Below are 23,368 nucleotides of genomic sequence, written 5' to 3'. Positions count from 1 at the left end.
GTGGGGGGGTTTACCGTTTTCCCACAGGACCGTCCATCATTCCAGGTGTAGGAGCCGCTAGAGAAATCACTGCAAGCACTTGACAGCGACAACTCGCTGCTGCTACAGCTGCTGCGTGGGTAAACCGGTGGCGCCGTCAGACTGGACTGGCTCAGACACTTGGCCACTGGGAGACCCGCCTTCCCATTAAACTGAACCTCCTGTGAGACGGAAAAGACACACAGCATCACGGTGGAGTCCTGCTCGGGATGACTTCACGTCTGCGGTGTCGCATGTCCAAAAGACATCTGACTGACGGGATTTGAATGACAGCGGACGGGGATTTGACAAACCAATAAACTCAGAGAAAGTTCTGCCAAACGTCCAACTTGTCACACATTAAGAATATCAATAGAGTTTCTGCGGTCAGTCACTGAAACACAGCAGATGTTCTGATGGAATCTGTTCATCCACAGGAGTGGTTTGTGCGACATAATATTTGTCAGCTGATGTTTGTGTCATTGGAATGCAGACATAATTCTTCTTTTTCCTGCTCTGATCACGTGTTACAGTTTATCAGGTGGCATCCTCAGAGGGGCAAGAGGGTAAAAGAATGGAGCAAACCCATTTTCAACCCCTAATGCATAATACATAAGACGGCTAATGTACCAGTGTCCTATGGACGAGTTTTACTGACAATGACTCACAATCGATGGTTTTCTGGTAATACGACAGGGATTTATTCCTCTTAGTGCCAAGTGATACTGCCGTCTCTTCCGAGGAGGGGTCACCATTTCAATACTAAGGGCTGTATTTTAATATCTCGTAATGATTTCTTGTGGATATCCTACCTGGACAACTAGTGTGTGTGTGTATATATATTTATAAAAAATAAATTGCCTTCCATGTGTTTTTGATTAAACGTACATTGGATGGAGAATCCATGTTCCTGGAAAGCAGGAAAGCCTTGCTTCTTTCCGGCTCCAGAAGCAAATCCGCTGCAGATAAATCCATGATCCGAGAGTGAAGTTTCTGAAAGACAGAAAGGAGGAAATAGGTGAAGTCAATACGGACTTCAGGGATGGCAAGAAATTAAAATGAGTCTCAGATTGATGAGTCCTTCTCTGATCATCGATAGTTTGTGAGGTATAATCTTCCTTCAGAACCTTGTCAGTGTGTTTTTCACTTGAATCTAACATTTGAATTCAAAGTAGAGCCTTTGCAGTATTAGAATAAAAATAAAATTGAACAGTCTGAGAATCTCTTTTCTGTAACCTCTGAATGCTGCACGGTTTGGATGTCGAACAACATTTTTCCAGCTCAGATTCTGATTCATCCTCCTCATTCAAAGTTATTAGTGTCACCGGCTGGAGAAAAAAAGCCAATGTGAATGGGAAATAATTGCATCTGGGAGGAAGGGATCCCTTTGATATATTTTTTTATTCATGTGCCGGTCTGCAGTCTCTTCTCTTATTTATTTAACTCTTGTGCTTGAGAGGGAAGGGCACAAAACCAAATGCATCTGCGTGTATTAATCTCACAACTTAATTACGCTGGGTTCCCTGCGCTCGAATTAACTCAAACTGGAAATATGCTGGAACAAATCGCCAGATCTCTGGCTGCATTTCCTGTCAAGGGTAAAAACTAACGCACGCTCAGGGGGTATATGTACACACTTTGCCCCAGTGACTGTTTTGAGCGTGGGTAATTTTCAGCCTGGGTTTTGACCATTTAAATCAGTTCTCATCCGGTGTACCTGCAGTAGAAAAATATCTGTCATCAAGATTGAATAATATAAAAGTGAAAGTCACCTTCAGTGAAGAGACGGAAAATAAAAATGATATAAAACATGTAAAAGATTCACCTTCAACTTTATTAGATTCCATTAAACCCCCTTGCTGATGGTTCTGTGTTGACTTTTCTGTGCTGTGATGTCCTCTGAACATTTTCACAGAAAAAAAATGAAATAAATGAGTCTCTAATCGGCTGTTCAGTCTCCATCGGATCCAACAACCTGCATCGCGTCGCCTGTGGCCAAAACACAACCATCCCACAACTTTCCTCCTCAATTTCCAACAAAGCGTCCAAAGAATAAAAAAACCTTTTTTTTGTGTCGATGCAAGCTTATGGGAGGGCTTTCAGAGAGACGACATTTTCACCTTCGCTGACAAGGTGGTTATGATGCCATGGAAACGGATCGAAGCTTTTTCAGCACAGAGAAAAATAAAAGTATTCTGTCGTATTTTTAGAAATTTATATAACACCGGTTTTTCATCCCTGCACAGACATGCAGGTTGATGAAGCAGACTGAAATCACATATATGACCAGGATGGAGTTTTATTTCATACAAGAACAAGATTGTTTCCAGTCTTGAAAGTCATCAGCCTGACATCAGCTTTGATGTCGTATCGCCGCGCCGCACGGGATGACGGGAGTGGCTGGGGGGGGGGGGCTGTGATCTTATCAGGAGGGGGTGCTGGATTTCACCTCCTCAGCATCCTCATCAAGGATTCAGTCAATAATGTCACGGGGTCAAGGGGGAACAGAGTTGAAGGATGGTGGATGAGCGACTCCAGGTTCAAAACCAGGATCAGACAAAACATTTTGGTTCATATTGGAAATAAAGACATTTACGTTTCGTGTCCTCTTGTCAAGATAATAAATATCAGCCTGAAGAAGAAGGAATAAGTTGCCAGACCAGATCTATGCGTCTGACTCATAATAAAGGATTTCCCTAAATCTCCGTCTACCCCCCTTAAACCAAACCAGGAAATGAGGCTGAACCGTCATTCAGCAACACCGAGGTCAGGTCCGTGCAGATAGGATCTAAAAGTCATTCTCAAACTGCAGAGAAATGAGACGTCCCTCCTTTGTGCAGGAAACATCCAGCATTTATCCCAAATGGATAAATGGAAGTTTTGTAAACAGCCGAAGGCATCAAAGGTGCGTAACCAGTGAAGTCACCATCAAAACCATCACAGTTCCTTATCAGAGGAACCCAAGATGCCCCCTGGGATCCAGAGGACGTTTAATTACTGATAAGCAAAGCGTCCAGAGCCAGATGAGGAATCATGAACTCACACGAGTGATTAAGTGTCCCAGCCTGAGGCTCCGCGGGGAAAAGAAACCAGCGCTCGTCTCATTAGTTTCACATTTTCATCAGGAATTCTGCTGGGATGCAGAAAGCCGTGAGTGGAATCCCACTCAAAAGTAAAAAACATTAATCATGTTTGAATATTTCTTGTACATCTTTAATCTGTCTGATGTTCAGTTCAGAACAATCATTTTAATTTGAGCATTCCTTCATTAATGGTGGAAAATTTAAAGAGCTGTTGTTTTGAAAGTCACTCTGAAAATATATGAGACTTTTTGAAAAAGTGAAATAATGAATGTGCAATTAGAAATCCTGGAAAAGACTTCCTGGTCAGAGCCAGCAGTTAGCTTATCTTATGTTATCTTAGCTTAGCTTAGCTGCTGTGGGATCGACCGCCCACTGAAAGCGACATTAGAAACCCAGACAGATACAGAAAAAAAAGTGAAGGGAAATCTGAATTGCTGCCGTCAGTTCAAGTGTGACACATGAAGATGTTTTTAACATCCCAGGTGTGACTGGAGGCGGCGACACGTGACGACGTGAAGGAGGAGCGACCCATCAGGAGCGGCGCCATCACATCTCGCCTGTGACACTGAATCACCGTCTGATGGTGGAATGACGCTGACGGGTGATGAGCATCAGATGGGCTCCAGTGTGAACGCGTGCACGTTTAAATGCACGTTTAAATGCACGTTTAAATGCACGTTTAAATGCATGTTTCTGTTTCTGGATGAAGTCCACACGGAGTCAACTGGAATGCAGTCTCTGCTGTTTGGAGTCAAACAGGGGGGGTCCGGTGAGATTACACCTCCTGGTTCTGACACTGGTGTCATCAGTACGTCTCTAGAAGTCTTTATATTTCAGTCTCACTAAACAACGTTCCTTTCTGTCCAGTAACGGCGCTGGAACTGACAGTCGGCTTCACAACACAGACCAATGATTTCCTCTCCTCTTTACTTCTTTTATCCGTCGTTTCTGCCTGTTCTTGTTTTGCCCCCGGTTTCTCACTCTGACCTCCCTCCTCTTCCTCCTCCTCGCACCCCCGTGCTCCTCTTCCATCTCATCTCTCTCCATCTCCACCGTCCCCTCTACTCCACCCCTCTCTCGCCTCCTCTTTCATCCTCTCTCTCCTCTCTTTAGACCGGCTTGTTATTTTCGTATTGACAGCGACGACTCCTGCAGCAATTTACGTGAAAGCCCACTCTCCAAACTGACCTGATTGACCTGAAACGCTTCATAACTGTTGACAATAGACGGGTAAATTAGAACAGCGCGTCCATCTGTCTCATAATTATACCTCTAAATCCAGCGAGGATGAATTTAAACATTTAGAACTGAGGTGACAACGTCACCGGTTTAGGATTTGAAGAAGACGGTTTGTCTCCTCATTTTGCATCAAAAACTGCCTCAAGAAAGAGAAAGGTTTCATGTGAAGTTTGCTCTGGAAAATTCTTTCCTGAATCATTTTAGAAATTTTAATCGCACATGCAGAGGAACATGTAGTTTTGGAATCCTCAGTGCCGACGTTAAAACGACTCTATAGTTGGAGCGTTAAAACGACTCTGTGGTTGGAGCGTTAAAACGACTATAGTTGGAGCGTTAAAACGACTCTATAGTTGGAGCATTAAAACGACTCTATAGTTGGAGCATTAAAACGACTCTATAGTTGGAGCGTTAAAACGACTCTATAGTTGGAGCGTTAAAACGACTCTATAGTTGGAGCGTTAAAACGACTCTATAGTTGGAGCGTTAAAACGACTCTATAGTTGGAGCGTTAAAACGACTCTATAGTTGGAGCGTTAAAACGACTATAGTTGGAGCGTTAAAACGACTCTATAGTTGGAGCATTAAAACGACTCTATAGTTGGAGCATTAAAACGACTCTATAGTTGGAGCGTTAAAACGACTCTATAGTTGGAGCGTTAAAACGACTCTATAGTTGGAGCGTTAAAACGACTCTATAGTTGGAGCGTTAAAACGACTCTATAGTTGGAGCGTTAAAACGACTATAGTTGGAGCGTTAAAACGACTCTATAGTTGGAGCGCTAAAACGACTCTATAGTTGGAGCGTTAAAACGACTCTGTGGTTGGAGCGTTAAAACGACTCTGTGGTTGGAGCGTTAAAACGACTCTATAGTTGGAGCGTTAAAACGACTCTATAGTTGGAGCGTTAAAACGACTCTATAGTTGGAGCGTTAAAACGACTATAGTTGGAGCGTTAAAACGACTCTATAGTTGGAGCGTTAAAACGACTCTATAGTTGGAGCGTTAAAACGACTCTATAGTTGGAGCGTTAAAACGACTCTATAGTTGGAGCGTTAAAACGACTATAGTTGGAGCGTTAAAACGACTCTATAGTTGGAGCGTTAAAACGACTCTATAGTTGGAGCGTTAAAACGACTCTATAGTTGGAGCGTTAAAACGACTCTATAGTTGGAGCGTTAAAACGACTATAGTTGGAGCGTTAAAACGACTATAGTTGGAGCATTAAAACGACTCTATAGTTGGAGCATTAAAACGACTCTATAGTTGGAGCGTTAAAACGACTCTATAGTTGGAGCGTTAAAACGACTCTATAGTTGGAGCGTTAAAACGACTCTATAGTTGGAGCGTTAAAACGACTATAGTTGGAGCGTTAAAACGACTCTATAGTTGGAGCGCTAAAACGACTATAGTTGGAGCGTTAAAACGACTCTGTGGTTGGAGCGTTAAAACGACTCTATAGTTGGAGTGTTAAAACGACTCTATAGTTGGAGCGTTAAAACGACTCTATAGTTGGAGCGTTAAAACGACTCTATAGTTGGAGCGTTAAAACGACTCTATAGTTGGAGCGTTAAAACGACTCTATAGTTGGAGCGTTAAAACGACTCTATAGTTGGAGCGTTAAAACGACTCTATAGTTGGAGCGTTAAAACGACTCTATAGTTGGAGCGTTAAAACGACTATAGTTGGAGCGTTAAAACGACTCTATAGTTGGAGCGTTAAAACGACTCTATAGTTGGAGCGTTAAAACGACTCTATAGTTGGAGCGTTAAAACGACTATAGTTGGAGCGTTAAAACGACTCTATAGTTGGAGCATTAAAACGACTCTATAGTTGGAGCGTTAAAACGACTCTATAGTTGGAGTGTTAAAACGACTCTATAGTTGGAGCGTTAAAACGACTCTATAGTTGGAGCGTTAAAACGACTCTGTGGTTGGAGCGTTAAAACGACTCTATAGTTGGAGCGTTAAAACGACTCTGTGGTTGGAGCGTTAAAACGACTCTATAGTTGGAGCGTTAAAACGACTCTATAGTTGGAGCGTTAAAACGACTCTATAGTTGGAGCGTTAAAACGACTCTATAGTTGGAGCGTTAAAACGACTCTATAGTTGGAGCGTTAAAACGACTCTATAGTTGGAGCGTTAAAACGACTCTATAGTTGGAGCGTTAAAACGACTCTATAGTTGGAGCGTTAAAACGACTCTATAGTTGGAGCGTTAAAACGACTATAGTTGGAGCGTTAAAACGACTCTATAGTTGGAGCATTAAAACGACTCTGTGGTTGGAGCGTTAAAACGACTATAGTTGGAGCGTTAAAACGACTCTATAGTTGGAGCGTTAAAACGACTCTATAGTTGGAGCATTAAAACGACTCTGTGGTTGGAGCGTTAAAACGACTATAGTTGGAGCGTTAAAACGACTCTATAGTTGGAGCGTTAAAACGACTCTATAGTTGGAGCGTTAAAACGACTCTATAGTTGGAGCGTTAAAACGACTCTATAGTTGGAGCGTTAAAACGACTCTATAGTTGGAGCGTTAAAACGACTCTATAGTTGGAGCGTTAAAACGACTATAGTTGGAGCTGCAGGATGAACAAAACCAAAGCGATTGCAGAGATGTGAGCTGAGAGACAGCAGATCCTTTTATGTTTGCTTTAGAAAACATGCCCCCCCCCAAAAAAAGGCTTTGGAGAGGAGAAAATATTTACCAAGATGGATATAAAAGGGCTTTTCTCTACGATGAATCAAGTCATCGACAGTTTGCTTTCAGCTGCTGTCTGCAGCCGAAACCCTGCAGCGGCGAAACAACAACTCCAAACCAAAAAACAACTTCAGACGCATGAAAACAAGCTTTTGGCATCGTGAATGAAAATGTTGACGGTGTTTTATAGCTGCTACCACATCAATTCACGTAGTGTTTTTGCATACGGAGAAGCTTTTCTCTCTTCTTCGTTGTTTTAATGAATATGTTTGGTGGATAATCATCAATACAGGAAGGAGCTAACAACCCCCACGTTTTTAGCACGTAGGTCTCATTCACGCCGAGGCGGGGGTCGCTACCTGCAGGAGAAGGTCTGAGGCGGGGGTCGCTACCTGCAGGAGAAGGTCTGAGGCGGGCTTGATCCGCTGCTGGAACAAGATGCTGAGCGCTCGATTCTGCTGCTCCAGGTCAAACACTCGGGTTCTGAGCTTCAGACATTCCTCTCTCAGGTCCTGTGGAGGAGAATCGGCGTCGTATCAAATAGACTTATTCCACAGACTTATTCCAATGCTGTTAAAATCGATCTGGAGTGAGACCAACCTTCTGGGTGAGAAGCGCCTGCACCACCTGATTGGCGACCTGAAACAGACAAACAGGAAATCATTGAAGGGTCTTTGGAACCCAGGTAAGACCTGCCCCGTGTTATTTGACCCCAACAGGCCGCCGGGCGCCACCATCACGATGCTGACACTGAACTTCCAGAGCTCATTTACACAGAAGAAGAGTGATTATGCATATTAGTGCACATATATTAATATTTGGTGTTCTTCACGTCCACCAGCCTCTTCGGACTCTAACCGTGTTATCGACGGAGCCCAGCAGGTGTCTGGGTTTGTCTCGCGGCGGCTAACACTCGCCCACATCTGAAACCGCAACACCGATGCAGGCGGGAGCTCCGATTTCGCCTCATTGATTGCTCATTAATATGGTGTGAAGACTTATTGGATTTTTGAGTGCACACGCTCTGGTTTATTGAATGAAGAGAGACAGAGTCGATCTTGGTGAAATGAGCTCCGCTGCAGGAACAGCGTCGTACAGATACACCTGAAGGGAAGGAGCCAGTGATCAAACCCAAGCTTTCAGTGATCAAACCCAAGCTTTCAGTGATCAAACCCAAGCTTTCAGTGATCAAACCCAAGCTTTCAGTGATCAAACCCAAGCTTTCAGTGATCAAACCCAAGCTTTCAGTGATCAAACCCAAGCTTTCAGTGAAGTCAGACTTTGGTCGACTTGGACTCATGTAATTAAACTTCAAATGAGGTGAACAATAAAGAAGCTCATCCAGCGTAAGAAATCATCATCTGTTCTCCTACAAAAGGGAGCGTTCTGCTGTCGTCTGAGAGACGGCCTCCTTCATCGGGGGGGGGGGGTTAATTCGGAGCTCATTCGCACTAAAGCCAACCAGAGACCAGCTGACAAGCAAACCATTTTAATGAGGGCCAGGAAGCAGAAAGGAGAGGAGGACTGAATCTACCCAACACACACACACACACACACACACACACACACACACACACACACACACACACACACAGCTGCTTCTTTCCTACCACTCAGTGATGATCTTCCATCCCACCCCCCTCGCCATCCTTCCCCTTACGTCTTTCACCCCCCCTGGCAGACCTGCTCAGTCTGTGAAACTGTTGGTTCCAGGACAAATTAGGCAACTTGTCCCTGCTAGACGTGCCCCCCCCCCCCCCCCCAGCAGTCTACCACTTCCCCTCTCCTTGAGTGATTCAGCAAAGAAGGCAGAGCCGAGAGCCCCCGTCTCCCCAAACAACACTTATCAAGCTCCCACCAATAACCAGAGGGCACACGGGGGCCATTGTTATGTGAAGCATCACTTCAGCACCAGCTCACATCAGATGCTGTTTTTAACAACTCAACCCTCCACTATGAAATTAGGACCGACTACAAATACAGAATAGCTCCTTTGATCAATGAAATTAAGCTTAATGGTGGTTATTTTAGCTGAGTCGGAGTCTACCTGCAAAAAACATCCTCTAACAATGTCGCTATTATCACAGGCGCTTCCACAGAAGGCCCCTCCAGACATTAAACACTCCTCATTGTGCGCAAGAGTTCAAAAAAGTATGAAAAACAACATTGCAGTTTGCATAAATAGAGATTTTATCTCCTTGTGAGTAATTGTTAACATCCTGGATTCAAAGAGGGCTCCTAGCCCGTGGGAATCCCTCATTAAAACCTCAGAGTTACAGTGTGACTCATTCCGTTCACGTGAGTTGGAAACCCATGCACGTTTTCAAGGTAAGTAAAACCGGATGAGTCATGTGGTGCCCTGGACGCGCCCTTGGAGGGAGGTAACAACACACTCACCTCATCCAGACAGCGTTCGTACTGCTCCCTCTGGCTCTCGTTCTCCAAGGCCAAGGCAGAGTTCCTCTCCTGCAAGAAACACACGTAGACACGCACCGTCAACACAACACCAACTCTGCAGCGTCTCGGTTTACATTTCATGCAACAGTCACGCAGACATACATGGCAATCAAGGCACGAGGAGACTTCCCTTACACAAAGGTCAGATGTCAATGCTGAACCAGGGAGGCCAATGAAAATGTACAAACACTACAGAGAAAAAGGTCAAGGGGATGGAAGTTATGATGCTGAACTTTGGGGCGCTTGCGAGCCATTTGGAGTACAGACCTAATAAGAATATCTCGTCTGCTTGCCAAGCAGTGAGGCTGAGTCCTTATTGATCTCTGGGAGTTTCTAATTTGTCAGAGGCAGGCAGCGTATTAGGTGCTGTCAGTCGGCCTCGCTTCTCTCACCCGCTGCCCTTTAGTGGACTCGACCAATCCCATGATGGAAGCATGGGAAACATAATGAGAACCAAAGCAGGATGAAACGGCGACTAAAGCCTCCGTCAAACACGTTGGTGCAAACACAATGAATTATCAGCATAATTAAAGAAAACTGCAGAAAATTCATAAGAAGTATATATTTGCAAAATAAATATTGTCTTCAACAAGTTTCAACCATCAATATGGTATTCCTGATTTACTGAGCATCCATACTTGTAATAGATCAGGTCATACTTGCTATGGCTCACATTCCAATCATGAATCGTATTTCTCACTATTTAATTTGTGCCGATTCAGTCAAAACTGTTTCCTGTTTTCCTTCTAACGCAAGAAGCGATGAAAAGTGTTATCCGACTCCCCGGGACAAACAAGATGCATCTAAAGTTGAATTTGTTAGCCTGATACTATTGCTCAGTGACACCCAAGGCTTCAAGAGATGAAATAAAACTCACAACATTTTTTTGGCCGTTTTCTGCACCGCTGTTTTCTAAATGCAATCTAATGGCTGTTTCAATAAAAACCTTGGAATAAACTCCTACTACCTAACAAACACGCTGAGGAAAGTCACATATTCATTAGGTGACAAGACTTGTAGGAACTATTTACTGTCTGCTATGGGAAATATAACAAAATCAGTTGAATTTAGCAATTTAAAAAGTATCTGGTTCTTTAGCTGCTAAACCAGCAGATTTGTGCGTCCCTAGTGGCGATCAAATCCAAACAATGTACTCAAAGACGCTAAAATATTCAGTAGAGTTGAGGGGAGCTGCATTAGGTTAGGCCTGATATGTTTAATGGTATATTTGTCATTGGGTAGTGAAACAATCTATTACTCATGTAAGAAAATCGATTCCTGTACCTTTCTAGTCGGCTTTTAAAGTATCACTGGAGTACCAGGTGAAACTCTATCAAATATATAAATTATACTGCATGATTCAACCTATTTGTCACATAGAAGTGCTTATGAGTTTATTTCCTGCTGCTACAACTCTAAACGTAGCGTAAGACAAACATTCATCAATGAAACCTGTGTAAATGATACCTTCAGGACGAATGGGTAATTTTAGCTCTCATCACTTAACAAGGAAAACGCCCGATGGGCATTACTCCCACAGTCTGGGTGTATTCATTTATAGACCGTAGTGCACGCCTGCCAAGTTAATGAATCAGTTGAGCTGAAGAAATAAGAGCCGGGCAGTGCTTACTTAGTGTCAGTGGAGTTTAAGCACAATGCAGGCAGTGATGTATTGCCTCTGCTTTGTTCCTGCAGCTTTGGCTGTCAGTGCATCCATCACCAGCGCAGCAGATCGGAATAAAATGGCAGATAGCTTTTGATAAAACCATTTAAAACCTAATGTGTAGCCAGTGTGCTTCATCAGATGGATCACCAGGACAGGTTGGCTCTACTTCCTGCCAGGTTCGGATGATAACTTACGGCGAGGAAACAGCCAGAGGTAATTACCTGCCACTCATCTGTAATTAGGGTCTATTTTCTGTCAGGGAGGTGTTATTGTAAGTTAAGCAGGAAAAAGTTGTTCTTTCTACATTTATCTTTCTCTCTGTTTGTCTCGGCTTCTTGACTTGACTTGCTTTGCCGTCTACATCACGTATGAATTGAGTGGAAGCGAAGCCTGTCCAGCAGTGTCAAGCTGCTTCCACCACATCAGCATCAAGAGGCACTCAGGGATGAAGACGTCAGACTGGTGTCTAATTTCATTAACTACTACAGCCTTCATTTGTGAAGACACCTAAGAGGATGCTTGTCCGGTGGCGAGACTGAAACAACAAGGTGGATCTCTTTGGATGAGTCTGGTTGTTGCTTGGAGCTTCTGGCAGGAGAGCAGTTCAGATCCCAGAGTGCAGAGGAAGACTATGTGAAGCTGTATTCCGCGCCGAGGCCCTGCAGCGGCTCTCAAAGGATGTATTCGCTCTCCAAACGAAGAAGACCGGCAATTTTTGATGTTCTGTCATGCTTTCCAACACAATTGAGCAAAGACTCTGAAAGTGGCAGACGGACCGGCCACAAAGGATAGCCAGGGGTGGCCCGAAGTGTTGGACAAAGAAGAAGTAAGTAGGGGGAGCAAAGGTAGGTGGGAGAAAGGAAAGCCAAAGAATGAAAGAGGAGCCTGCTTGTTACCTCCATGGCCTTGAGGCGCTCCAGGAGGGGCTGGGTTTTGTCCTGTTCCTCTTCCGCTAGGCTGGCATCGGGATTGGCGTTGGGCAGCGGCTCCGTTTGAGTCGCCGGCAGGAAGCCGTTATCTTCGGGGCAATCGTGCTGCTTCTGCACTGCCTCTGAGAGTTTGTCCTGACACACAGCAAACAAAACAAGGTTAGCAGGAGAAAAAGGAAAAAACATGAAAACGTGGGCGGAAAATGGCAAAAAAAATAAAAATTGAACAGATGGGAATAAAGCACGCGCATATGAGAATTGACAAATGTTTGCAAGGAGGAGCCATGAGGGACGAATGAGAGACGAAAGGATCAGATGGACGGATGGGGAGGCTGCGTCGACAACAAAACATCCCTGAATCCCCAATCATGTTTCACTGGTGGAAGAAAGGCTGACCTTGAGGGTTCTCATCCCGTCTGCGTTATGGGGATCCTACGCTCCCTGGCATCTGTGATAATTGCAGACGAGTGATAATTAGCTGCTAATTAGGCGCTCTGGCTAGCGCCGAACTCCGAACAGAGAGAGAAATGAACGGCGTCGCCCCCTCTCCCTCACCATCCACCCAACCGCCCTGTTGTGGGAACTCTGAATGTGACATTAACAGTTTTAGACTTCAGGAAAAACTCTAAATCTGAGTTACAAGAAGAATAAAAGTTATTTGGAATTGACGTGTTTAGTTTTGTTTTTGGAATGTCGCACAATTTGTTTTGGGAAACGCATTCAGTGAAATTTAGGTCATGAATTTTGGATATTTCAAACCACTTTATTGGCCAGTTTGGCTCAAGTTACTTGCAACCGGATATGATAATCTTTAAATTGTACAAAAGAATGATAAAGATACTCTATAAGAATAATTGTTCAAGGCCTAAACAAGTCAATCAAAGCTGCTGAAAGGAAGAAAACCGTTTAGAGATGCGAGTAAAGCCTTGGAGGATGGATCAAATTAAGCAACATTACAATATCCTTATTCTATTTCTTATTTCCTGTCCCATAAATTACCTCAGATTTATCTCACAACTCCTTCAAGGCATCCTGGCACTCAAGTCGGGACAAAACAATTAATCAACAGCGCTCCAATTAAAAATACAAGATTTTTCCTGACTGCAGCAATTTCTCATCTTCTCGCTGTCAAATGAAGAAATATTACAAACTCCACTTCTTTGCTGTTATTGCTCTACAGCTGCAATTATATGGCTCGTCTCATTTTGATGAATGCTACGCATGCAGCAACGGCAGCTTAAACATTCCCCGTTAGAGTGAGATATATCACCGCGCTAACACACGTTGCATTTTTCATTCCGAGCTGAGTCCTGGTAGATAATTGTCAAACCTGAAGATAGCTTTGGTTTATGTGCTGGGCGAAGTTGAGGTTAGCAGCACTAATGGAAGGCTACAACTCATCTTTTATATTCACTTTCAACAGAAAGACGCTGTTCTCTCTCTCTAATAGGAATTGGAAGCAATATCCTTCAGAGCAATTTGTTTTCTGCTTGATCCAATCTCCTCTTAATGCATATTAGCTGTTCAATCTTCCTCGATTCCATCCGACAATCGTTTTTCGACGTCTTATTTTAATGTCACGGTTTTAAGTTTGCTTTTTTGTTTGCCTTCAATGGCAACGGTTTGCTTCCAGAGGCTGCTCATCAGATGGAGTTAAAGGGCTCGCTAATAATCTCCAGAGAGACAGTCTGGAGTGGGAAAGGGGAGGGAAGCTCGTCTCCAGCGCTGCCCTTTCAAGTTATTGAGTTTGTCTGCTGAATACACACATTTTGGATGCGGCGGCACATCGTTGCACAGCAACTGGGAATAGCAACAGCCCTCCACGCACATGTGTGTGTTTACCTCAACACGTGATTGCATGTCACCATGTGTTACTTTAACAGACGTCTCTTATGTTGGTATACGTGATAAAAGGTTTTTGGGCTGTGGGAGAATTTTTATTGTATCTGTCTGCAGTATTGCGAGTGACCACTAGGCCAAATCGGAAGCATTTCTTTCTTAAAAAGATTTAAAAAATGATTAAAAATAGTATTTTTTACAAATTTTTAACAAGGTAATTTAATTTTCAATTATTTTTGAAATTTCCTTTCATTTCCAATACAAGATTATCATAGATTAATCAATCTTATATACAGTATTGACAGAATATGGTGCTAAAATGATGATACCATGACTATTCATTTTCTTATTCATTTTCTTACTCTGCATGTTCCAATAACATTATTTGATTTTTGAAATACTGTACAAATTTAACCAGTCATATTTAGTTGATAGATTTTGTGCCCCTCTGGACAGGATCGGTCTATCATCATGGGGGCCGGTGCTCAATACACAGGACAGCATCCAACGTGCTGTTCAAAGGGTGCTTTCAGCATCTGCCTGTGTCTTTTATTCCAAGTGATGAATGCATGTAGTCTTTTAAAAAGACTTTTATTGTGTACTTTCTCAATTAGTGGTGCCCTTTTCCTCTTTTTCCCTGGAGGCATTTTGCTTTTGTTTCAGCTGCTAGAGCCTTAAAGACAACAATACGCCAGCTGATTTATGGCGGCTAAAGTTTTTTGTATGCTTCAAGTGTGGCTTGAAAGAAAGTGTGGCTCGTGCACATCGGCGGCACGGCAGCATACATGCTGGACAGGTGTTTTCAGAATGTCTCCACAAACGAATGCATCCCCATAGTTAAATCTGCACAACAGCAGAAACAGACTGGGGCAGCAGCATCTCGGTGCTGCAACACCGTCTACATCTGAAAGTCCAGATCGTGACCCAAGAGGCGACCCTGTGCTTCAGAGGCTTGAGGTTTTATTATTGGTTTCTCCATCCCAGCAGCTATTTCCATTATGCAAGAGGAAGCCATGAACACTTTCACCTGGCTCTATTCTGCCCCACATCTCTGGAATGGAAAGCTAATTTATCAACGATTCCTTTAGCTGTGTTTCTAAACTGTGCCAAATTACTGTGACCACAATTTAGTAACTGTAGCTTGCATTTTATTCAATAAGATTCACTTCAATCTGGATATATTTTTAGGTGTGCATATGAATGTAGTTCACCTTGTAGGCCTTCATGATGTCCACCGGGTCCACCGCAGTCTGCTCCAGGCCGCCCTGGTTCTGCAGCAGCGACCGCACCGTCTCTTCCATCCTGCAAACACAGGAATAACATGACATTAAGCTATGCATCATATAAAGTTAAAAACTGAATGTGCGACTCGTGTACTTCTATGGATGGACGTCCATAAGCGCTGAAAATTAGCAGACGCCAGCTCCAGAATCCTTGATTCTCCTCAAGAGACTGTCCTCCCAAGAAAAAACAGCGCTTGCCTCCTAAATTACATTTGTTCACCCCTGACCAGCTGTGGCAACACACTGGACTTTAACACAGAAGATTTATTATTTTCATTATGACTGCGACCATGAATATAATCATTCTCCTGAACCGTTAGAAGTCATGCTTTTTTTTATCGAAAGCAAACCTTCGCGATTGAGCTAGACAAACAATTTTGTCATTAAAATTGGAGGCCAATAAGCCCTACAAATTTCCTCACAACTTCTACGAGCAAAACAAAAGCAGAAATGAAAATGCAACTGGGTTGAATCAGTACCAGAGATGCCTCAAAGAGGAGTTATTATTTCTCGACTGAATCCAGAGTTGAGCTTGGTTCATTATGTGGTGGAACATTTGGTCCAAATGACCAGATTGGGTATAAAATATCAGATATCAATAAAACGATATTGAAGGAATTCTGGACGTCTGTCGGCTGATGGCTGAATCAAGTGCAAATGGCTGCAGCAAAAGAAGAAAGAGTGACTTTGACCTTCAAGGTTAAGTCTGCTAAAAACAATCCAAAGGCTGCATGCAAAACATGCACCAAAGAACACGCGAGGAAATGCATCCATTTCCATCTAAATAAAAAACCACACGGCATCTTCATCCTTTAACCTTTTGTATTTTCACTTGCTGACGGTGAAATAAAAGAAAGAGATAGAGAGAATGCGAGCAGCAGATGGGAACATGAGATAATCATGGACCGAGCCAGGATCATGTACCATTTTTGATAACATAAAGGTGGATGTGGAGCGACAGCCAGGCTTTGTTCCAGAGCAGCGTTTTGACAAAAGAAAGACTCTGACATCGTCCGGGGAGAATCATCTGAATTTCATGACTTCGTCCTCGTCTGCTTTTACTAAGTTAAACAGGACAAAAGCCAATTCATCCCAGCATACTGTTCGCCTCAGCAAAGACAATCTTCTGTCTTCCTGTCCAGGTCATAACCCATGACAGGAGCCTGCCGGCGTGACAAGACGGCCTTATTCTACTCAAAACATGTGTGAGTCATTCAAAAAGAGAATTTTAACAAGTCATGCAAGACAAAGTTATGGAGAGAAAAATACTGATACCAATCTGTCCGATGTCACAAATGAACCAAAAATGTTCTACAGAAACACGCAGAACCGGAGCAGGACAAGGTAGACCATTACCAGAGTTAATGGCAGTAGCATGAAGATGGATGCTGACATGTTTGGTGGTAAAATCCTGATCGATCTCCATGGAAAAGCTGTGGCAGTGTGAAGCGGTGGGTGAGAATGAGTACAGCCAGGCAGGGCGGAGGGACGATGATGCTCGCCCCACCATCTGTCCTGGATGAGCCATAAAACCATCTGTAATCAGGCTGATAGCTGCTGACCGAACAGTCATTCAGGCAGGCTGGTGGCAGACTGCTGCAGTTCCTGATTTGAATGCTGGATTTAATCGGCACAACCTACAGGAGGAAGAGGACGCCACAGAGACATCGACACCGGGTCAAGGACCAGCCCACAGACATGATAGTCTTGGTTCCAATCCATATCTGGAGACATGTTTGGTCCAAATGACCAGACTCGGTTGATTCTTAACCATTTACTTTGGTAACCAGAGTGTCAACCAATGCAGGAGTCGATTTTTGTGTAAATGTGCTTGTTTTTAAATGAAACTTCAAATGGGAAGTGGTGTAAATATCACTAAACAAGTCAACAGATGGAGCCAACACCATTCTAATGACACATGAATGAAATATGTGAAATGAGTCAGGGAAGCAATTTGCTTTTTGTGGCTAATGTAGCCATAAATACGCAGCCAGACTCCAGTGACTTTCAAACTTCTGACCTTCTCTCTGCAACCTTCACCTGACACGGCGACAGGATGTGAGGAACCCTTCGACCTCGTCTCGGCCTGCCCGTTTCCTCTTGTTGTGACTGGAGGATGAGAGGAGGAGGTGTCAGGGAGGAATATGGATGGGGGGTCAGCTGAGGCTGCTTTTTGAGGTCTTTGTGTGTGGAAGCGGACCACAGACCCCTGAACGTGTCTCTCTTTCCAAAATGCTCCCGGGTCAAAAGTTTGGAAGGTGCGTCTCACCGGACAGTCTTGATAGTCTTGATGATGTTTAGAGATGGAATTGAGGGACAGGTCCATTTGGACTGAAAAAGATATTTTACAGAAAATATCTCTTTGTTCTGATATTGTGCCTGCATGCCATGTGTCTACGCTGGGGGGAAGAAGCCTCTTGTGTCTTAAATACAGGATTGCAGACACTACAAATAACTATGCTTTAGGCAATTACCCCCTGTAATCACTATTGATGTTGCCCTGACTACAAATAGTCGCAAACCGCTTATTTAACTCTATTTAACAGCACTTCTTTTAAATCAATGCGCAAGCAATTAATTAGACCGTCTGTAGGAGAGGCAATGGTGGAAAAAAAAAGTCGTTTCTTAAACATGGAAAAGAACAACTGTCTGTTTCCAAAGTGGTCAATTCTGAATGCAACAAGCATTTAGCAAAACATCCCATTAAATAAACAGTGTAATTTGTCATTACTGTAAATCCAGCCACCTGAAACTTATTTATATGTGAGACAGAGTCTGCTAAGTGCTTATGATGAATGGAATATTACTCTCAGATGACAAAGTATTACTTTGTGCTCAAAAAAAGCATAGCCTAGCATAGTGATTAATCGCTAAGTGCATGCCATTGACCTATTGGAAACATGATTGGAGGGAAGAGGAATGGAAGGACGGACAAATTTGTCTATGTGTGTGTTGAAGGAGATGTGGAGGCGAAAGCAAATTCTGACTTTCCTGACCCTTGGGCTGCTCGAGCTGAATTTCAAACATTCGTCAGCAGTCCGCGAAATACAATTAAGGGTCCAATCAATGTTCAGCCTGAGGTCTGATGATCTTCAGGCCAACACACACCACTCACTCTCCAGGAAAGACACAAAGCTGTGCGTGGTAGAGGTGAACAAAGTGATGCATCATCAGAACACAACCCAGCGACGTGAGGTGTCGTCCAGTCCTGACCGGCTGACGAATAGCGTTGACTTTCCTTCTCTGAATCTTATTACTATTTAGTGGTCAAAAGTCACAATCATTTTGAGACTTTTTGGTGGAAAACTACTCCATAGTGGCTTCGCTGGGTTCAAACAACTTCCAACGCAGGTCTTAAACTGATGAAAGGACTCACTTGCTCTCTCAAAAGCTGAAAATACGATGTACAAACTTACCCCATCTTGAGTTTTTCTCCACTTTTAACACTGCAGTTCTTTCGTAAAAAAGCCAGAAACACTGAGCAAACATCCCTGAGCTCCATGTAGACACGTCTGCGCTCGGCTCTCCAGCCGTGACAAAGTGACCCAGACGCTGGAGCTGAAATGTGGGTCTTGAGGCTAAATTAGGCCATGCGGTCATCATATAAGCCTGAGTGCTTTTCGCTCAATCGACAGACAGCATGGTCAGTCCCGTGGCCGGGTTAGCCAGTTAGCCCAACAACAGATCCACTGTTCTCATTCTCACTCGCTGTGCCTCTAGTGTGTCATTATCTAACAGTGGCCCTGTGCACAGACAGCGATCTGGCAGGCAAAGACTTCCCCATATGTCCTGTGTTAAGCCCCCTCCAAAGGAAAAGGACCCCCGCTGAGAGACAAGAAGGCCTACAGTCTCGGATCAGACAGGAATCAAGGATGGAGCTGTTGGGATGAAGCATGACTAAGGATAGGGAACTCTCTGTTTTATCAGCCAGAGTGTGTGTGTGTGTGTGTGTGTGTGTGTGTGTGTGTGTGTGTGTGTGTGTGTGTGTGTTTAGACGTGTGTCTTCGCTGGTGATTAAAAGGCTTTTAGACTTACAAAAACCAACACCTTTCCCTGGAAGGAAAGCTACCAGAACGGCTTCATGCCAGGGCGTTTCTGGCACCATCAGAGATCTTTGCACGCCCTGTCATATTTGTGTCATTAAAGATTTGTTTATTTTGGCAAAAGACTTTTTTAATCTTTGCATGTTTCTGATGCGGCATGCTGTGATAGGATGACTAGATTGGTGACAGCAGCATAGCAGAGTTGTGTCCATGTTGTTTCTTTTTGCTTTATCGCAGAAAGGACTCAGAGAAGACTCGATAGTGAAGATAAGGATACTAAAATAATGGTAAGTTGTAGCGTCTGCCACAGAAAGCGCAGTAAAAAGCTTCAAACGGACAAAGATCAGGGGAGATGCGTCCGATTTCCCCTGAATGCACTCTCACTTCATCAGCGCTGTCAGAGGCTCAGGTCGGCCGAGTCTAATCAGATTGGACCAGAGGACGACTGGAAAATCTCAAAGCTGCTGAAACGATAGAGAGAACAATTACCTGGTTGTGTTTCTGAATTGAGGCCATGAATGCTCTCGCGTGACCGTCGCATTGATGGCAACAATCGCCTTTCATCCATTCCCTGCAAAACTGTCCATTTTGTAGAAGAATATCCCATTCTTCCCTTTAAACTCCTTTATGTACGCCCACCGGGTGATTGCCTAGCTTAACCCAATGCTAAGCCACTCTTATCCTCTTACGGCTGTTTTGCAGAAAACATGTCAGCAGACTCTTTCTTTGACATGACCTGAATGATGGAAAGCGAACACCCAGTGAATAAACTATACCGACGCCTCTGGTGAAAGGTTAGGTCCAGTTCGGAGCCGCCTGGACGATTCATTGCTGGAGAAGTTGAGCACATCGGTCATGCGTGTTACAACGGGGTTGCATTACAAAGGTCCTAGCCTTCCTGACCGCCGGCTCTCGTCAACGACCTTTAACCTTATCAACAAGACGCACATGCTACAGGAAAAGAGATCAAGAGGCCAATGCCTTTAGTATGTCTGCAGTCATATTTCATTGAAATGTTTGTGACCAACTGTTACGACAAGGAACATTTTTCAACACAGGAAAACCGCTTTAACACCAAAATAGATTCTTCAAGTTTAAATGACTAACATTTGTCTCTTCAATCCAAAATACTTTTTGATTTCTAATTACTGATATTAAAAAATAACTTTAAGGATTCACAGCAGCTTCTTTTCCCGGTCACTTTAACGGTTTTACCAGAAGTGGAGCCCAAACTCGCAGCACATTGAGGACTAGTCAGTAAAGAGAGGAAATTAAAAGCACATATGGAGGAAACCAGATTTAGGTTGTTGCTCTTTCATCCCTCCAGCAGCCCCACTACATTTGGAAGGATTTAGAGAGTAAATTCATCATGGTCGTCCCACATGTTCACCCCTCGCCAAAGGAAGCAGTTAGCAATGAAGGAACTGTTAGCCTGAAGAGCATCTCGTTGGAGCCTTTTGGTTCTACGGGTTACAAGGCATGTGTGTCCCACATGTGAAGCAAAGATAAAGACAGAGGAAGACATCCCACCGGGAGACCCTGGTCATGACAACAACAGGAAGTTCATTACTTATAGCGGGAGCCCTGTAGCTCCCAAGTAAGGTCGTTTTGCAGGGTCGATGAAGTCCGAGGGGGGTCTAGAGAGAAAGGAAAACATTTTGCCCCAATGTTTATTACGAACTAATGTTTGAAGACATTTTAAAGCTGCAATCTAATGAGTTTACTTGTGATATTACAGTGAAAGAACTTAATCGGGGACGATCTGAGGGCAATTTTAAGAAACAATGGTCAAAATATGATTTGAAAAACTCTCAGAATCCTGTTTCCTTTTTAATATAATAGCAGTCAAATAAATGTGTTGTGGTCAAAGCATGGAAAATTTGCATTTTCAAAATTCAATTCAGGAAAAGTCTCACAGGCACTTTGGATAATCTGCAGAATGTACTCGGACTGGTTTCACAGGGACTGTTTTTTAGGCAGAAAATAGTTTTTTACCCAGGGTAACCAGGACATTTTTAGGACAGAAATGCTTCTGATTACTTTAAATGTAATTGAAATCTTGGAGGCAGGTGAGTTAATGGGCCCCTTATGGTATTCCATCATACATCGATCATAAAAGCAGCTGCTGTGTACTGTATATGTGTCACAGCAGCTGCCAGGAAACCAGATCTATACTGCAGCCATGAGGTCAGTTTGAATTACGTCCTGTTTGGCTGGAGGCTCCAATCCGTGAACACCAGCTTCACAAGCCAGAGCCAACCGGCCGGCTACCGTGATGTGAGGACGGATGCCCTACTTCCGCAAAAGCTTGTAATCTGACCTCTTTCGGCATGCCTATAAACATCATAACCAGCGTGGTTAATCCAAGGCGGAGGTTAGCAGGGTGGGGCATGTGCGTAAAATTGCTTGTGATTGTCTGACATAGTTACAAGGCAGTGTTTGGTCAGGCTTTGACACGTAAACCCAACGTGGTGCTCAGTCAGCCAATGGATCCTATGAGACAGAACATCGGGGTAAAAGCAGAATAACCACATTAAGTTCAATCAGACTTAATTACCCCTTCAGTGTCAGAGTTTGAAGAGAAATGGACCAATAAATTCACTAAATATGAGGTGCTCCAAAAATAGTCCAGACACCTATTATCTGTCTAACTACGCCTGTCCCCATTGGACAGGAATAAGGAAGTGACTTCAAAAGACAGACCCCCACACTGGTTAATGACCCCAGATGTGTTGTCTTGAACAGGGGTCTGATTCATCCAGCTGAATCCTGCAGCCGACAGGGCAAACTGGAGGGGGTGGATAGGGGGGCATTTGCACAAAAAAATTTAAACACTTGGTCCACGCGTGGCTGGGCGCTTGGATGATTAGAATAGAGGCTATTGATCTGTAAACAGAGTGCAATCAATCAACTCCTTCCCTGACTGTTAGCCAGCTGCACAGGCCTGAGCTGGGCTCCGCTAATGAAAGCAACACATGAACACACGCAAACGCAAACGCTTCTGAAACTTTACTCTGTGGACCGTGGAGGGATCTCAACCTGAGCAGAACTGTCCAAACAACATGTCCAGAAATAATACAACACACACACACAGACACACACACACACACACACACACACACAGACACAAACACACACACACACAGACACAAACACACACACACACACACACACACACACACACACACACACACAGACACAAACACACACACACACAGACACAAACACACACACACACACACAAACACACACACACACACACACACACACACACACACAGACACAAACACACACACACACACACACACACACAGACACAAACACACACACACACACACACACACACAAACACCACCGTCATTCTTGCCTGGATATGTCATCGGCCTCCTCGCTCAATGTATACACACACGTTCTCACACACAGTAATGTGGAGAAGCAGATGCCGCCGGGCCGTCTGCTGTTGTTCTTAGTCTAGCAGTAGGTCTCCCATATCCTGCCTTCAACACGGCTGTGAATCACAGTCCAGAGGACCACCTTTGGCCTTTAACGCCCCGGTTTTGCCGGGGAGTAAACGTTTCTTCTCCGTGACAGTGACTATTCAATGAGGTGAACCAGTTTACCTCTGAGCCTCAAAGACGACAGAAGCCACCAGAAAAGGAGGAGAAATAAACCTCAAACCCAGCCGGGATGTCGTACCTAGGTTTCTGTTCACACTGAGGTGTGTGTGAGGAAAGGGCCTTTCCATTTCCCTTTCTAAAGGCGTCTAATCTCCATCACAGGCAGATGCTGGGCCGTCACAAAGACTATTAGAGGATAAGGACAGTGTGCAGAGCAAAGCGCCGTAGTGGGAAACGCCTCTAAGTCGCTTCCGTCTCCAAGAAGTGCTGGTTACCTGAAAAGTGCCTCCCTCATCTTCAGGGTTCCCAGTCGCCCCCATGTTCCCTTCCACTCGCCGCTCATCCTGCCCCGGTGTGGCAACACGGGGAAGGTGAGGGGGAGGCTTGGACAAGGCCTCAGAGTGTCCTTGTTGGATGAACGTCCAATCAAAAAGTTCTGTTTCTGCAAGTCACATCAAGACCAGATTGATTGTGGTGCCGCTGCTCCCCATCCTTTC

General features: G+C 44.0%; 1 protein-coding gene across 12 annotated transcripts in view; it reads right to left on the bottom strand.

Annotated features, from left to right (window-relative positions):
• LOC137591368 (nck-associated protein 5-like) overlaps window positions 1-23,368 on the bottom strand; it is a 107,158-nt gene that overhangs the window by 16,669 nt on the left and 67,121 nt on the right. For 8 of the 12 annotated variants that reach the window (XM_068309301.1, XM_068309302.1, XM_068309312.1 and 5 more), the window contains 7 exons: window positions 15,140-15,230; window positions 12,057-12,224; window positions 9,435-9,503; window positions 7,638-7,676; window positions 7,397-7,549; window positions 907-1,011; window positions 15-200 (listed from right to left, as the gene is read on the bottom strand). In XM_068309301.1, the coding sequence (XP_068165402.1) occupies window positions 15-200; window positions 907-1,011; window positions 7,397-7,549; window positions 7,638-7,676; window positions 9,435-9,503; window positions 12,057-12,224; window positions 15,140-15,230 (811 nt within the window). Of the gene's footprint in view, window positions 1-14; window positions 201-906; window positions 1,012-7,396; window positions 7,550-7,637; window positions 7,677-9,434; window positions 9,504-12,056; window positions 12,225-15,139; window positions 15,231-16,567; window positions 16,593-18,627; window positions 19,035-23,368 lie in introns of those variants that run through there. The other 4 variants (XM_068309303.1, XM_068309306.1, XM_068309310.1 and 1 more) reach the window with 3 other exon arrangements.

This window comes from Antennarius striatus, chromosome 24 (assembly GCF_040054535.1).
Source record: "Antennarius striatus isolate MH-2024 chromosome 24, ASM4005453v1, whole genome shotgun sequence".
NCBI lineage: Eukaryota > Metazoa > Chordata > Actinopteri > Lophiiformes > Antennariidae > Antennarius > Antennarius striatus.
Note: the sequence above shows the minus strand (reverse complement) of the source record. Positions and strands in the feature narration are given on the sequence as shown.